Source organism: Ictidomys tridecemlineatus, chromosome 3, assembly GCF_052094955.1.
Source record: "Ictidomys tridecemlineatus isolate mIctTri1 chromosome 3, mIctTri1.hap1, whole genome shotgun sequence".
In the NCBI taxonomy this organism is placed as follows: Eukaryota; Metazoa; Chordata; class Mammalia; order Rodentia; family Sciuridae; genus Ictidomys; species Ictidomys tridecemlineatus.
The window spans coordinates 82220303-82237155 of record NC_135479.1 but is presented as its reverse complement, the minus strand read 5'-3'; the positions used below and the strand labels follow the sequence as shown (position 1 = coordinate 82237155).

At 46.2% G+C, this 16853-nt stretch overlaps 1 protein-coding gene across 1 annotated transcript in view; it reads right to left on the bottom strand.

Annotated features, from left to right (window-relative positions):
• The window catches only part of Ephb1 (EPH receptor B1), a 420387-nt gene that overhangs the window by 132074 nt on the left and 271460 nt on the right, over positions 1-16853 (bottom strand). The window contains exon 4 of the mRNA XM_040269826.2: positions 2097-2252. Within this exon, the coding sequence (XP_040125760.1) occupies positions 2097-2252 (156 nt within the window). The remainder of the gene's footprint in view (positions 1-2096; positions 2253-16853) is intronic.

The window sequence follows — 16853 nt, the reverse complement described above, 5'->3', positions numbered from 1 at the left end:
GGATGGTGCATTCAGGAGCTGTCGGGCCTGGCCACCACAGCCACATGAAGATTGGAGCTATCTATTTCTAGTGTGAGCCTGGCGCTCTATATCTGGGGGTTGAAGAAGCAGGGCTATGTAAAGGTATGGCAGCCATGAGAGACACACAGGCAAGTCCAGCTCTATCTTGCTCTGGATAAGGAAGGTGCTCCTAACCCCTAAAACTGGGGTTAGGAGGATATGGGTAGGTAGCGTAGATCTACCATGGATAGACTGGAGGCTTCACTTCTTTCCAGGAATTGGTCCTATTTGTTCATATACCTCAGATAAAGTGGCTGGAAGACAAAACTTCAGAAATAAACTAGAGAGGTGATAGAGCAAGGGGGACAGTTGCACATTAGCATTCTGAGCATCTGATCACTGGCCTCCCTTCCTTCTGGTAGCCTTATTCAAAAGTGGGTTGGATTTACAGGGTATGTCTACTAAAGTGGGAAGCTGGAAGTCTCAGGCTTCTATAGGCATGAATCCATGTGCAGAGGGAGCCCGAATAGTGATGGGATCATGAGCAAAGGTGGAGGAGACTGTGTTCAGGATGTGAGCATGAGACCCTGGGCAAATGCTTTGGACATCAAGGAGACCGGTTCTTAACCTGGACCCCCAAGCAGTAGCTATTTGGCATCCATAAGTGTCTTCTAATGAAGAAGCATTAAACAATGCTTTGGAGGCTCATGGAGACCCTCCCCCAGCGGAGTCTCAGACCTCAGTGGAGGATACACCTCCACAGAAAGAAAGTTTGCAGAAATGGAATTATTTCTGTTAATTTCCACCCACCAGAGAAAGAGGTCTGGGGAAAATCAGTTTACAAGAGGATGAGCTTTTCCTCAGCTCAAATCTATAAGCATTGATCGAGCCCAGGACCTTGATCTAGAAGACACTTTCATTCCTCCTCTGTACCCAGCAAAGGTTACATTTGCTACAAGGAAGAATTTAGAAATTCTTCCACTCACAGTCCAGTTATTTTTTTTTCTGTCCATCAAACGGCAAGTATATATGAAATGTCCCTCTGTGGCCTTGTGCCCTGGGGGTGGGTACGAGAGATTGGGTTCCCAGAGGTGGAAGGGATGGTCTTTGCTCATAGCAAGTCAAGCCAGTGCATACAATGCAGAAAAGAAAGTTCTAGCATGATTAGAGGCTCACCTGGAGTATTGATCCCAGCCCATGTTAGGAATACTGAAAAGAGAGATCATCACTATTTCAGACTGCAACCCTTAGGGAAGGGGGAACAAACTCTCTAAAATGCTGCACACAGAGAGAGTAGTGTCTCCTGCCTCCTGTGGTTATAGAGGGAAGGCTTGGAGGAAACCACCCCTGACCCCACCAGGAGAGCAGAGCTGCCTTCAGCTTTGGCTGGATGACTGGATTTCCCTGTAAAGCAGATAACAAGTGAGGGGATGAATCTGCTGTATGTACATTCTTGGAATTAATGCCTCATAGATGCACTCTGTAGTCATCTTCTGATCTTATCCTTTAGAAGAGCACAGGTGCTACACAATGCTGACATCAGGAGGAACACAGGACGATGAATATATGGTCCTAGCACAGAAGGACCCTCATTTGGTGGTGAGGATAAGACAATCAAAGAGTAACTGGACAATTAATAAAATCATGAGAGCTTTAGGGGAAGCATCATGGCAGATATATAGGAATCCCTGTGACGAGAGGAGATTTTCAGCTGTGGGGACTAGGAGGGGATTGGAGGAGAGGTCTGAAAGAGTTTACTAAGAGTTGTTGCAGTATTCTAGTGGATTTTGAGTTTGCACTCACTGTACTCTCCACGCTGGCATTTTAACCATCTGATGGCCAGAAATTGTTGTCTGGGGTGAGAACTTGGCCCTCCCACCTGGTAGGAGTACAGAAGAAAGAACATAATCCTGACCTTGAGCAGAGAGAAGGGTTCCGTACCCTGCAGCACAAGAGCGTTCTATTTCAGCACCACGGCCAGCACTTCTGCATTGCACTGCAAGGAGAGGATGTCTTCTCTCTCCTGCCCGGGGGTCCACCACGGGCACTGTCAAGGACCCCAACCCCCCAGCCCAAAGCCCCTACAAGACACTTACTAGTGCATGCCACTTCCGGGGGATCAAAATCTGCTCGGTAATAGCCAGTCCGACAGGTGCAGATAGGAGACGCCTCTGAAGGAGAACGGCTGTTGGAGGGACAGTGGGAGCAGCCCTCAGCTTCCTGGCTGGCCTTGAATGTCCCTGCAGGACAGGCTGGAACACAAAGAGATTATGTGAGAATTAATGGAACAGTAGCAGCTTCCTGGCATTGGAAAGTAAAGGATTCTGCCCTCCTGAACGGGATATGGTGAGCACCTCATTTGGAGAATCTTCTTCTCAATACTTCCAGTTCTTCAACCATCCATAGTGAAATACACTTTCCTGGAACCAATGGCCTCTCTCACTGGAACAATGAGAAAAATGATTCTTCCCTTTTAGGTGTGTCAAAGATTTAATTGATAAAAATGAATCTACTGTGTAGCTCTGTGCCTGGGACGTACGTGCTCTGGACACAGTTGGTTTCCTCACCTTTCTACCTGCTTAACAGCCAGGGCCTTGCCCTGAGCCATTCATTAGAGGAATCTAGCCCTACAACTTCAGAAGGAAAGGGGTCCTGGTAGGCCGTGGACCAGATCTATGGTTCTCAAATGCCATGTTGCGACACACAGGAAAGACAAAGTGAAGTGTGTTAACACACACGTGTTATGAATGACAGTAAAGGACTGAAACCCATGAGTGACTCTTTAAAAAGAAATTAAAGTGGCTTCAAGGTTACTGCCTTAACAACATCCTTCTCCCTTAATTGCATTTTGATGTGCTTGCAGGGGTGGGGCAGGAAAAGAACGGCTTTGCACGCCGTGCACCAGCGAATGTGTCATGCACTTGGTATCATCTGTCATGCAGATGGCAATGGGAAAGGTTGGGAACACCTGCTACAGCTCGGTGCCCACCCAAGATGATCTCACTTTGAAGCAGCTCTCTCTAGTTCACTGTGGGATCAGCCTAAGGCCATGTCCTGCAACATCTGCCTTCAGATGGCCCCTTCAGATAAGCATGTCTCCTCTACAGAAACCCTCAAGTCTGGACAGCTGGTCTCCTTGCTGATCTCTCAAAAAGTGTGAGCCTGCCTGTCCTACTTCCCTGAGGCCTTCCTCACCATCTCAGTCCCAAACTCTTCCGGTCCCCATGAGACCTGCTCTGGCTCATCCTCCTTTGAGACTGGATAAAACTCACTGTTTCTTCAACACACCTCACTAATTCATGTGACAAACATTTACTGTCCACTTCCCAAGAACCTGAGCTTGGGGACGAGGCCCACTTTTAAGGACCTCTTGATCTATTATAGTCACACTGTTACAATACAATGTGATTGTTGCCTTACCAGAAGTACCATGAGAATAGCTTCTACTTATACCAAACTCATCTTCCCAAATATATTGTTCCCTCCTGGAAAGTGCCAAGCATTCTTTAATAATAGCAGTAGCCACCATCTGCTAACTCGTCTTGCTAAGTGCTTTACATGTCTTACTCTATGGGGTGGCTATTATTATCTCCATTCTGCTAATGAGGAAATTGGGACCTGGAGAGGTTACAAAAGTTACCCAGGATATCACAGTGGGAGAAATGATAGTGATGATAGACATATAAGCTCTTTGAAAAACATCCACCACTTTTCTGCCCAGACAATAAGGAAGAATGGTTTCTTTCCTTGGCTGTGAATGTTTTCCCAGTCTGATGCTCACTTAAAGTGAGTAAATGGTTTCAGTTACTTTGGATGTGCCCTGGGGTGGGAGCCCATCCTGAGAAGCAACCTTTGTGAAATGGAATGCTCTGGAATGGTGTATTCCGTGTAATACAAGTTCTCTGGGGTTTTTTTTTAACACCTATTGTTTTTGCAAAAGGGGTCTGTCGTAAGATATTTTGAAAGTGTGAATCTACAAGGTTAATTTTGTTTTTTAATTGCAGCATTCCTCAGAACTTCAAAAAACGAGAAGATATAGAATATTATGTCTTTTTTCACCAAAAAGCCCTTCTTTGCATCCCCTGGGACTCACTTTCCATGAATACACAGTGAGATGTGACTTCCTAATTGTCAGGAAATAACAATTTCTGCTGTAACCCAAGTACAAACAGACCACTTGCTGACCTCTCTCAGCACATTCAAAAGAAACTTCTCTGAAGAAAGAAAAAAAAAAAGAAATTAGCTCAACTATTTACTAAATAATCAATCAATAAAACACCAAAGCAGAAAACCCTGAATGACAGACCCTGAATGCCCTAGAGTCTGGCTTCCTAATCTATCTTACCAACGCCAAGCAAAAGCCTCCCCTACCTTCCTCCCCACCCCCACCCCCACCTCTCCTTTTCATCTTTCCATATTCACTGTCTTCCTCTGTAGAACACCCAGCCCTTTTCATTGTCATTCTCCAACAATTCTGACCCCTCTAAGTTTTGGAGCCAAGGAGCACAGACAAGCCCCGGCCCTGCTACCTGGTTGCAGAAAGGCTCTTTCCTGGAAAGTGGCAGAGGACATGGCAGCTACTCGGGCATTTGTATTTGGTCCCTGCCACACCGTCATTTTCTTAATGTATCAGCCTAAGAAGAACGAAGTGTTTTCACTTTCTTTCCAGCACTCAAAGCCCTCCTCACTTTACATTTAATATGTTAACAGCACAATCATCCTGATATCCACAAGTGGCAGAAGGATTTGCAGAGCGCCTTTCTCGGAGATTTCTGATGGAGGACGGCAGTTCCGAGAGGCCACACAGGGAGGAAATGGAGGAGAGTGGGTCCAGCTGGACTTTAGGGAAAGGGGCTCAGACAGAGGTGGGGTGGGAGGTGCCAGAAGGGGGGGGTCTGACTCTTCCTCCCCAGAGAAGTGAGCCCTGGAAATTCTGGATCTGCTTCCTGTCTCTGCTGGTTCTTACTAGGGTGAACTCTAGCAAGTTATATAATCTTCCAGAGTCTCAGTTTGCTCATCTGTATAAAAGGATCCACAAGACATCTATCCTTCTCACAACGCCCCCCCGGGGGCCCCAGAATTCAAGAAACTCAAATACCAAATGCAGCCACCAGTAATGTGTGTGCCACCAATGCTGATAACCCTTCATCCAGACGGCAAAGTTGGAATACAAAACTCAGAATATAAATTTGCAATTCCAAAGAGGGCAAATAAATCCTGGAGCCAAAATGGGAAGAAGGCGTTTCTGCGTAGGTTATTTCTGTTTGGCTAATTGGTGAGTCATTAGATCTATAAAATATATTTTAGCCTATAATTACAGAATGGATGGATTTCCTCAATATTCAGATTTCATTAATATATTGTTAAAATCTGTGTCTAGGCATCTCCTAATTTATGAAGAAGCAATCTTCCTAAATTCACTTGTCCAACCTTCAGATTGTAACTTGTAACCACGCTGGCCTTATATTTTGTCATTGAATGAATGCTTTAAATAATGGTTCAAAGTGGCAGGCTAGTCCACAAATCCTCTGTAACTCATCTGGTATTAGACACCACTAATAAGAAATAGAAGTTAACCATGTTGCTATTTTACTAAAAAATATGCCTTCCCTTGAGGAAAAAAAAAACAGTTTTAATTGGAGCTTTGCAGTTAATGCTGACAAAGAACACATAGGCCAAGAGAAGCAAATGCAAATGACCCTCAAGGTCAGGTAAGTCACTTGGCACACACAGAATGCAGCTGGGGATGAGTAATATAGTAGGGAATGGTGGGGACTTTGGCAGCCAGGAGCTTGCACATCTTCTGTCTCAAAAATAATAAACACTGTGATCACCTAACCAAATACACCTTAGCACTTTCAAGCAATTTCAAGGTGGATAACACAGTTCTTTGCTTTAATCTTTCAAACCTTAGGGGGTTGCCATTCTTGATACAGGATGATGGTCAGTGCTATTCCTAAAGTTATGAGCTCCTCATTTCTGCCATCAGCCAGGTGTCAAGCTGGAGGAGAGGGCAGTGAGCACATGGGGTTGTGGGATTTGGGGAACTTCACCCCTGATGAGGGAGGCAAGGGGTCGCTGCTTTTGCTACAGCAGTGCGCATGTTCTAGCTGTGTGTGAACAGGGGACCCGTCATCCAGGATGCACACCTTTGGGGATCTTTCCTTGTAATGAGATTTCTAAGAAATGTCTTTTTGTGGCAGCCAGGAGGCAAGTTTCCAAAGGCAGAGAGACCCTGATCAAGAAGGACAAAGCCAGAGGAACTGGAAAATTAGGAAGGGAAATTGGGTCAGAAAGGGTCCAGCTTAGGATCTCAACAGGGAGAGTTTCATTACTATTCCAGGAGGTAGGTGGGAAGAGAAGAGCCACAAACAGCTTGCTGTGCATCAGTGGAAGACCTTGTTCAGAGGGATACCTGTAAAGGAGGCTGTGTGTTGCTGACATGGATGTGGCCCACAATTGCTTTGTTTTCTTAAGAAAGAGGGGAGGGGTTTTCTGCCCTTCTTTGCAAATGCTCAGAGTTCAGATAAGAGATCCGGGCTAAATTTGCAGAGTCAAAGCAGCTGGGTACCCCCTTACACCTCCTTTCCATCCCTGACTTGAGCAGAGGGAAAGAGACAAGACCCTTACCCCACCCCTAAACCAATGTCTTGCTCCTTCTGCTAGGCAAAACACACACTTTCTCTTGCTTCAAGCAACAAGAGGCAGATCCACGTCACCTCTAGCTGGTATCCAGAAGGTCACCTTGAAACGCCCACCCAACTTCTTTGCGCCTCCAAGATGTAACAAATTACCCGCTGCTTACAATGCTCTTGAGGATGCCCCTCCCCTCCTGTCCCTGCAAGAAGACGCCCAGTGACACTGAATCCATCACCTACAGTACTATTACTTTATAAAGAAACAGATTAAGTGTCTCATAAACAGAGCAGTGATTGAGATAATGGAAGGCGCCTCTCGCCCCATCTGCAGCATCAGGTTATGAAGCATTTCCAAGCAGCCAGGAAGAGGAAATTAATAGAAGCAAGAGGGAATAACCACTTTTATGCAATTTCCTCAGGAGATAGTGGACCATCTAATCTTTATTGGGGCCCTTTAACCTGTCACTCAGCACTCACCAGAGCCTCTTTAGCTCGCACAATTTTTCTTGATATCTAAGGAAGATAAGATGAAAACCTCCCAACATTATTTTATAATTTTTGAAGGTGGAGGGTGCACGTTGCTTCTACCCCTCCTCCCTCCATGGAGGCCTCTGAAAACATTTTTATGCAGCAGAAATATGGGAGAGCTTAACTATTCCCAGTGCATGGTCCAGGGGGTCAGAGCTATTCTGCAGGAAGAAAGTCTCTCCTTGCATTTTAAATGTGGTTCTTCCCTCCACTGCTGCCTCCTGTCCTTGCTCTTTCTTTTTAATAATCTGATTACTTCTCCTGATCTAATTTTTTTTCCCCAAATGAGTTTGCAAAGGTTCATGCCAATGAATATTCATCCACTGCTTAAGAAACGGGTGCCATTTTCTCCAAGCAGGTGCAGCCCAGCAGCTGGCTCTGGGAGGTCTGCCTGCCTCTCAGGGTGACAGTGAGAGGGGTGAGGCACAGGCTTCAGCCCAGGACTCATTGCTCCCCGGACCTACCTTACCTCCATGCTTTGCTCCCACTCTCTAAAGAAGCCAAAGTGCCTCTCATGGCTGCTGCTAAGAATTGTGGGTATGGGAAGAGGTGGGTGTGGAGGTGGGTCACAATTCTGCACAGCTCTTCCCATAGGTCTTGTGGCCTCTCATTGATCCTGGCATCTAGAGTCCCTCTTGCAGCCAAATGTCTCCGTCACCTTCATGTTACTGGTGGCTAACACTATGGGTTCTTGACTCTGAAAATCCAGACAAGGGTCTCCCTGACACGTGGTGCCACTGAGGTGCCTGTGCTGGGATTCCCCTGTTTACTCTCAAAAGTGACCTCTGTTTTTCCCCTGAATAACATTGGGACATACCATGGGGACCCAGAGCCTTATGGGAGCACCCAGTTCTCCTTATATTCATGGCAATGCTGAGAAAGCTGATAGCAAAGAAGTGGTGACCATCTATCTATCCATCCATTCATCCAGCTACTGTTCCAGCTCTCTGAAAGTTGGCACAAGGTCTTGTCATCTCTATATTGTCCTTTCTCTCATGCTTAGCACATAGGCATGCTCATTCTATGGCTAATTGACCTGAATGTTCACCAAAGGCCTGCTGTGACGAGACCCAGATGGTAAAAGCTATGACAACAATAACAACAATAAATATGATCTTGATATAGAGTGTGTGAGGTAATGGGCACTTCCATACAAAGTGTGTATCCTTATAGATTTCCAGCAGTGTTATTTGATGATGCCTATTAAAAGCTTCGAGATATTCCAAGCTTTGATTCAATAATTCTACTTCTAAAGATTTATTCTAAAGAAAAAGCAAGCAGATGTGAGAAGAGAGTTTTGTTCATGGATGTTCATCACAGTGTTACAACAAAAAAGGAGGGAAGAAGGGAGGGAGAAGGGAAGAAAGAAGGACTTAGAAGTCTAAAAAGAAGGTATTCCCTAAACAAATCATGAAACATTAATGTAATGGCATACTATACAACCATTAAAATTTTGTCGGGAAAATATTTGAAAAATGGGTTTTAAAACTATATATGTAGTATGAACTTCATTATATGCACACACACCATGCTCACTAAAATGAAAAATGTGAGTGGTGGTATTACTGGTGATTATGGCTTTTCTCTTATACACACACACACACACACACACACATATATACACACACATATATGTATTTATATGTCCAAACCTTTGATTCAACTATATACATATATGTATGTGTGTATGTATACCTTTCATAAATAAAGAAAATCTCATTCACTACATTTATTTCATTATTATTATTATTATTATTTTGGTACCAGGGATTGAACCCAGGTGTACTTAACCACTGAGCAACATCCACAGCCTTTTTTCTTTTCTCTTTGGAGGCAGGGTCTCACTGAGTGGCTTAGGGCCTTGCTAAGTTGCTGAGGCTGGCCTTGAACATGCACCATTGCACTCAGCTTCATTCAGTGCATTTTGGAAATTTTCAGAAGACACAGAAGTATGGATGTCCAACTCTGATCCCTGGGAGCTGAGCTGGGCAGGGAAGGACAGAGAGGGCCATGTACTGATAAAAAGTCTACAGGATATGCTTGTGCCAGAGGTCTTAGAGGAAGGAGAGAGTGGAAGGGAGCTGAGAATTCTGGGGAAATCCCATCTGGGGAAGAGCAGATGTAGGAATGGAAGCGTGAGGCCAAGGGAAAGGAGTGCACCAAGACTTAGGGACACAGGACCCCAGCTTCCCTGGGAAACTGTGCAGGAGCTGTAGCTGTGTCCAGGACCACAAAGCATTTAGAGGCCTACGGTGGGAGGTGGGTGGGGGCATTTTCCTTTCTATATCCACCTGGGCATGTGAAGCCAAATAAGCCTCTAGTTCTTGCCTCCCTGGGCCCGGTGCCAGCCGTAATGGCCTGTGTAGTTGGGACACTTAGCTCTGTCAGACACTTGTATCACTCACGGTGACACTTGCCGAAATTGATGAATAGAGCAGGCCTCATGACATAGACCAGACTGTGACTTGCAGTGCTCTTCGGCTGCTCAGAGAGTAGCAGCCATGAACGTAGAATGTAGCAGGGTGGAAGTTGTTGAAGAAGTGGGGTCAAGGTGCGGGGGGCTTTGCCATGATGGAAAGGGGAGATCATGGGTCAAGATAGGTGGAGGAATAAGGTCCCAAGAGGAGAAGGGTAGGTCCTCAGGTCCTCAGGTCCTCACTGCTGTCTGCTTCCTAATACACACCAGAGCCAAGGCCCTTTCTAGCAGTGGGAAACTGATTTGGGCATCAAAGCCCTTAGAAACAAGTCCAGGACTGGACACTGCAATCCTGGCTCAAAGACAGTGGTTGGAGAGTGGGGGTAGCCAGAAAGCAAGCCCAGGTAGCTTCTAATGATCTAGGTCAGCGGTTCTCAAGCTGTGGGTTAAGGCTAGCACTGGTATGGACTGAACATTTGCCCTCCCCCGCCTTAGAATCACATGCTGGTATTCAGAGGTAGGGCCTGTGGGATAATGTCATGACATGGAGCCCTCATAAATGGGATTAGTGCTCTTATAGGAAGAGATGGAAAACAGGTTGCTTTCTCTCTGTTCTCGGCCTTGTGAAAATACCAGAAGGCAGTCATCTGCAAACCAAGCAGAGGGCCCTCACCAGATACCAGATCTGATGGCATCTTGATCTTGTACTTCCCAGCATCCAGAATTGAGAGGAAATAACTGTCTGTTGTTGAAGTCACCCAGTTGGTGGTGAATTTGTTACAGAGACCAAACTAAGGCAAGCAGCATCCACGTTATCTGGAAAACTTGGAGAAATATAGAATCTGGGACCTTACTCCTGACCTGCTGAATAAGGAAATCCAGGGATGGGTCTTGAGTTTCACCAAGCCTGCAAGGTAACAATGGCACAGTGACAGTCTGAGAACTGCTGCTGTAGGCTACCTGGTGGAACAGAGCCACCGTGACCTTGACTCTAAAAAGTTGACATTTCCTGGAGTGTGAATTTTTTTTTATAATACATTGATTTTTTTAAAAAAATATTTTTTAGTTATCAATAGACATTTATTTATTGATTTGTGTTGCTGAGAATCAAACCTAGTGCCTCACACATGCTAGGCAAGTGCTCTACCACTGAACCGCAGCCCCAGCCCAGTCCTGGAGTGTGAATTTTTAATTAACTCACCCTCTTAACCTCAGGCTCCTCACAGTATCAAAGGATGCCAAGGTAACCTCTTTCTCCTAGCTAGTGAAGATCAGCGTGAAGCTGACAAAATTCCTGGAATAAATAGCAACGAGATGTTCTCTGCAAGGATCCAGGCTAAATATTTCCATCAATTTGCTCATTTTTAAGAAAGTATTTATTAACTACTTATTGTATGCAGGGAGCTGGGCTAGGCACTGGGATTGATCAGTAGAGGTTCTAGTGGGGGAAGGCAGACTCTCTCCATGGGCAACTCCAACCCATGAGATCAGTGTGGTCTAGGGAGGCCACAGCAGAGACCTAAATCCATCTGGGAGAGTCTCCGAGAAGTGATATCTAAGTGATGATGTAAGAATGAGCAAGAGTCATACTGACTGGTAGAGGGGATATGGGTCAGTTTGAGAAACAAGACAACCCTCCAGGTGGACTGTGACCTGCTGCCAGTCTGTGTCCCTGCATCCCTACTGATGCCCAAAAGCGCACCCTCCACATTTCCGCCTCTTAAGTTGGGTGTTCTTCTCTCCCTGGAGTCATTATTTGCACACCCAGTGCTCTGGTGTTGGGTTCACTGTCCCTGTGACTTTGAGGGGTTTGGAGGTGATAGGAAGAGGGGGCTCACAGCAGACAAGGTAGGGTTGGGGCTCACCCAGAAGAGAGGACTGAATTGGCTCCTCTTGCGTCTGATGGTGTCTGTTTCCTAAATCTGTCCCCTAAGTGCCAGCCCCAAAACAGAACCAGAGGAGCCCTGCAGGGAGGAGGGTGGGTGAGTTTTCAGACTCAACGTGGCCAAGGGAGCCTTCAGGACTTTAGGATGCCACAGGGCAGAGACCTCTGACAGGTGACCACTGCCCCTGAAGGTGCAGCATTACCAACATGCCCCCAGCCCAACAAAACAACTGGACAGCCAGGAGCTGCTGAGAGCCCACGGGGCTGGTTCCCCATCTGTAGCCCAACAGTGGGCTGAGCAAGGAGTGCTTGGGCACTTGGAAGACAAACACAGGGGGAAGAGAGAAAGCAGGAGGGAGAAGATCTGAGCTGGGAAGGACAACCCATCCTTTGACAGAGGGGATCTGAGGTCTTTCTCATGTTACCCAGCTAGTGGGGACTCAACTGAACTTGGCTCAGCTTGCCTAAGAATGGAAGGGAAAGGGGAGGGCCTGGTGGGCATGGTTGTGAGGCAGTTAGCAGACCCTTCCTGTTCCTAGCCCAGCCCAGAAGCATCAATATCTTGAACTGTTCCTGTGGGGACACCCTGCACCCTGGAGGCTGCACACAGGGGGGGAAGCCCTGGACTCGGAAAGGAGGCAATAGAAGAGCTAATGGGGAAATGGCCACTGGGAAGAGACTGGGAAGGGGCAGGGCCTGGGCCTGCACTCTTCAGGCTCTGCAAACCTTCAAGGGAGTAAATAAGGTGGAAGGAGTGGGACAGAGGAGGGTCCCCACAGGATACCTTGCAGGCCTGCCCTCTCCCAGGGCCCATGAGGGCTTGGTATGGTGGAAAAGAAGGACCCAGAGATATAAATGGACTTAGAAGGATGCTCAAGTTCTTCTTTCTATGGAATCCATCTTAAAGAAATAATCACCCATAGCTAAAAAAAAAAAAAAAATTAAGTCTGAGGATATCCACAGCAGGGTTGGTCATAGCAGGAAAGAATTAGTAACCACCTAAAAACCGTATATGGGTGGGCCATCATTTATTTAACTCACTCCTTATGACTCCCTTTTGTAAGGCTCAGTGACCTGTGAAATATTGGTTATTATACATTGATCCATGAAAAAAAAACATGTCCACAAATAATGGGAACAAATGGTATCTGTGAATACCATTTCAATGCTTCACTTTTTATTTTATGGTACTCAGATTACGGATGGTTTTCTTATTTTTTTCTGATCTATATTTTTCAAATTTTATGCAGTCAACTTACATCGCTTTTTTGAATATAGATTTTTTTTTTCACATAGCAGAAGGTCAGAGGAAAGTGCTAGCAAGGAAGGCTGTGGAGATGATAAGACAGAGGGGTTAGTAGAGTACAGGTGGCCTGAGGTTGGCAAAGGAAGCCTGTCATTCAAGCTCAGGCTGCCTACGCACCATTGCATTTGGAGAGCCCTCAATCTGCCTCCTTACCACTGTCATTATCCCCCCCCCCGATAACTTATATACTGATAGAATAAGTGTGTGTCCTTTTATATGCATGGTCTCCTTCATGCAAAACATATCCTCACCCTGGGGACACTTTCTATGTGCCCTGCTTTAGACATCAGAGAGTTGTTTTCCTTACATTGGGTAAGAAGAGACAGGGAATCATGTGTGTGCTTATGGGCCAGAACACAGAAAAGGAGAAGGTTAGCCCATTTTGGAGGCAAGAAGGGGGGGGGTATGTCCTTGATTGGTTGGTTGGTTTATTAATTTATTTTTTTACTTACTTATTTATTGGTACCAGGGATTAAATTCAAGAGCACTTAACCACTAAGCCACCTCCCCAGCCTGTTTTATATTTTAATTTTGAGACAGGGTCTCCCTAAGTTACTTAGGGCCCTGCTAAATTGCTGAGGCTGGCCTCAAACTTGCAATCCTCCTGTCTCTGTCTCCTGAGCTGCTGGGATCACAGGCGTGATACCACTGTATCCCGCTGGCAGGGTGTCCCCTGCCCACTTCCCTGTCACAGAAAAGTGCTTCCCCAGGTCAGCAGGGCTCAACAGAGAGGAAGATGAGGGGCAGATCACTTTGGCCACCCTAAGGGGCCAGGTTGTCGATCACCACTGGGACCCCACTTCAACAGAAGAAGAGGGGAATCCCCAGCTGTCCCCTCCCCTGGTCCTGTCTGCACCCCCTATCAGAGCCCGGCTGCCAGTGTTCTAAAAATGCTACCAGTCTGGTGGCTCTGGGCAGTGAACAAGCAGGACATATGCTGGCAGTAGGGCTACTTCTATGTTTTCAAACCAAAGTGTTTACCCTTTGAGGAAAACCTTATTTTTAAGGACTTCCCCTGACACCAAACTTGATAGATTCTGTTAGAAAATAATTTATAGCCAGGTTCTTCAGATAAATGAAGGTGACCTCTTGCTGAGTTTCTAAAGGCTGGACAATGAAAGGAGGCACAGGGCCTTCTCTTCTGTCCAGGGCCGGAGCACCGGCTGGCCCCCTAGGCACAAGCAGGTTAGCCGGTCTGGGAATCCCCACCGCTTGACCTGTGCCCTCTGCTTTTTGCAAGATGGAAACACAGACGTAGAAAAGCAGCCATGTTCGGAGGCATCCCACAAATCTCATTTCCCCTCCCAAACTCTGACAAGGCAAATAGAACTCTTCTTAGCGAAGGTTGTTATTGCTTTTCCTTTTCCAGGCTTTCTGGCCCCAAGGCTTTGGTGAGTTCACAAATCACTGACCATAGGGTAGGAAAATACCTGAGAAATACCCTGAATCAGGGACCTTAATACACAACACAGGGACTACAGCCAGCCCCTTTACCTGCCAAGGCAGACATTGCTAATCAATCCCAGCACTGGTTCCCACCCAATGCCCAGGTCATTACTGACCCTCCAGGAAGACGGCACACCCCAGACCTGTGAAGGGGGAAGTGAGGCCCAGAGAAGGCAATGACTTAGCCAGAGGTGCACAATCAGCAAGAAAATGGACCAAGTCAGAGTGTCACCCACCCACATGGCCCTGTCATCAGGATGAGCCAGTAGCAGCTCTGAAGGGCTCACCCCTACCCCACGCCCACCGGCCTCAACTCTTTCTCCTTCTCATCTTGGAGGTCAGCCCCACCATGCAGCCTCCTCTGTACCCAGGAGGCCAGGGTACCTAATTATCCTCCCTGTGTGCATCGAGGAAGAGCTGCATTATGTTTAAGTGTAGCTAAGAGGTGCCGCGTCTCCAGAGAAGGTCAAGTGCTGCATATGTATAATATAAGATTAAGATTTTCCCCTTCTGTGATGTACTTGATAAAATCATTTTGCTTTGACCTTTACAGAAACCCAGGAGTAAAAATGGGCACAGTGGAATTGCCAGCTTCTCCCCAGGTCACAGAATCAGACACATAAATCTGTAATGATATTACACAGGATTCAAGTGGGACAAGTAAGCAAAATAAATAATTTTTTTTTTTTTTTTTGGTAATGACAGAGCAAAGTCTTTGAGGCTGAAATTCTCAAGCTGAATTAGCAGGGCTTTCTTGGTAAAGAAGGTATGGGTCTCCTTCTCCCTGTGTTGATCTGGCCTTCTCCCGCATGCCATTACAGACACGGGCTGTGGACTTTTCCTAGAAGAAAGTCATAGAAAAGTGACCTGTCCAAGTTACCAGGGAATCCAAGTCCTACCCTTGCTGGGTCTTTGGCTAGGTGTCAGCTCCTAGATGGCCGTGAGAGCGGATATCGCATTTGCTCCAGGACCAACTTGGAAAAAGTTAAATGACCTTGAGTCCTAATCAATCTCAAAATAAGATTAGACTCATCCCCAAAGACTTTTTGAGTTGGAGTGACTATGACATATCAGAACATTTGCACGAGGTTTATCCAAAAGGTTGAAGGCAGACACATTTGGCAGAATGCATTTGGTGTGACCAATGACTTTTGCTCAGGATCTTGAAAAATGGGGCTTGTGGGGTCTGGATAGGAAGGACACCTTTCTTCTGAGCAGAGGAGCAGGTCCCACCCTAGGCAAGAGGCCCTTGGAGGCTACGTGAATGGGCTGGAGCAGCATGAGAGGGTCCTGGGGAAGAGGCGGGAAGGGCTGGCTAGTTGTGCTCTCTGGCTGACCCTTTATTCCCAGGGGCTGAGAGGTAATTTCCAAAGTGCTCCGTGTCCTCCCTGTTTGCAGTTTCCTGGGTGAACATTAGCATCACCCACTGCCTTCAGGTTTGTCAGTTAAACATGATTAAGGGGAAGCCTGCAGCCAGGATCAGAGGTGTTAAGGATGCACTTAGCACTTAGAGCTCCGTGTGCACTTAGGGGAAGCCCCAGCCATTCAGTGGAAGGCACCTCAGCAAGGAGGCCCCAGAGGAGAGACGGCCCAGAAGAAGGAGAGGGAAATAGAGAGCTGTGCTGCTGAGCAGCTAGAGAAAGGAATGGCCCAAGGCAAACAGCAGGACACCGTCCAAGGCTGAAGGAATGATGGCACCTGGCTGGACAGGAGGCCACTACGCTGGTCCCACTGCAAGGAGGAAAGATCCTGCTCTCTGTTGCCACCATTACCTCCCAGGCCTTTGGAGTGAGACCAGCAAAGTCCTCTTATTCAATAAGGGACTGGCATGTCCTATTGGGCACAGGGTAGGGTTGATGTCCACCCCAATTTAGCACCTAATTATTTCAGTGTACACTTCCACTGCAAGATCTGTGTCCCAAGCTGACCGACACCTGTTAAAACTGGTTATAAAATTATATTGATATCAATAAAAATTATTTTATTAACAATAACAATGGTCTGCATTCAAATAAGCATTCATCACAGACCAGGCACCTTGGTCTGAATGATCTCAATTCAGTCATACAACAGCCCTAAGAGGCATGGGCTATAGTTATTCCCATTTCACATATTAAGCAACTGAGGCTCAGAGAAGATTAGTAGCTTGTCCATGTTCCCACAACTGGTGGAACAGCCAGGAATGGAACACAGACTACCTGACTCCAGAAATTTGATAGCTCATTGGTTGGAGTATTTTTAAATCAAGTAAATGTACTTGGAATGAACAAAGAAATTAGTACGTATCAGTTAACATAAACTATGTCCACATGACCTCATGGGAAAAGAAGCTCTGTTGTCAGTTACAGACTACTACCTAAGAGCCATGCGGAGCAAGTCCTATGCCCTGTGAGAGTTTCAGTTTCCTCGTCTGTAAAAATGGAACAACAGTGTCTGCCTTGCAGCATTGTTCTGATGATTAAATGAGATAATATAAAATGTTTGGTGTAGCACCTGATGTATAATAACTACTTGATTAAAAGTAGCTGTTACCTTTTTTATTATAATACAATGATGTGCTCACTATAGACAACCTGTCATCATCTTGCTAATACTTTCTATTTTTCAAAGTCAGCATCTGTCCCACCACGTGGG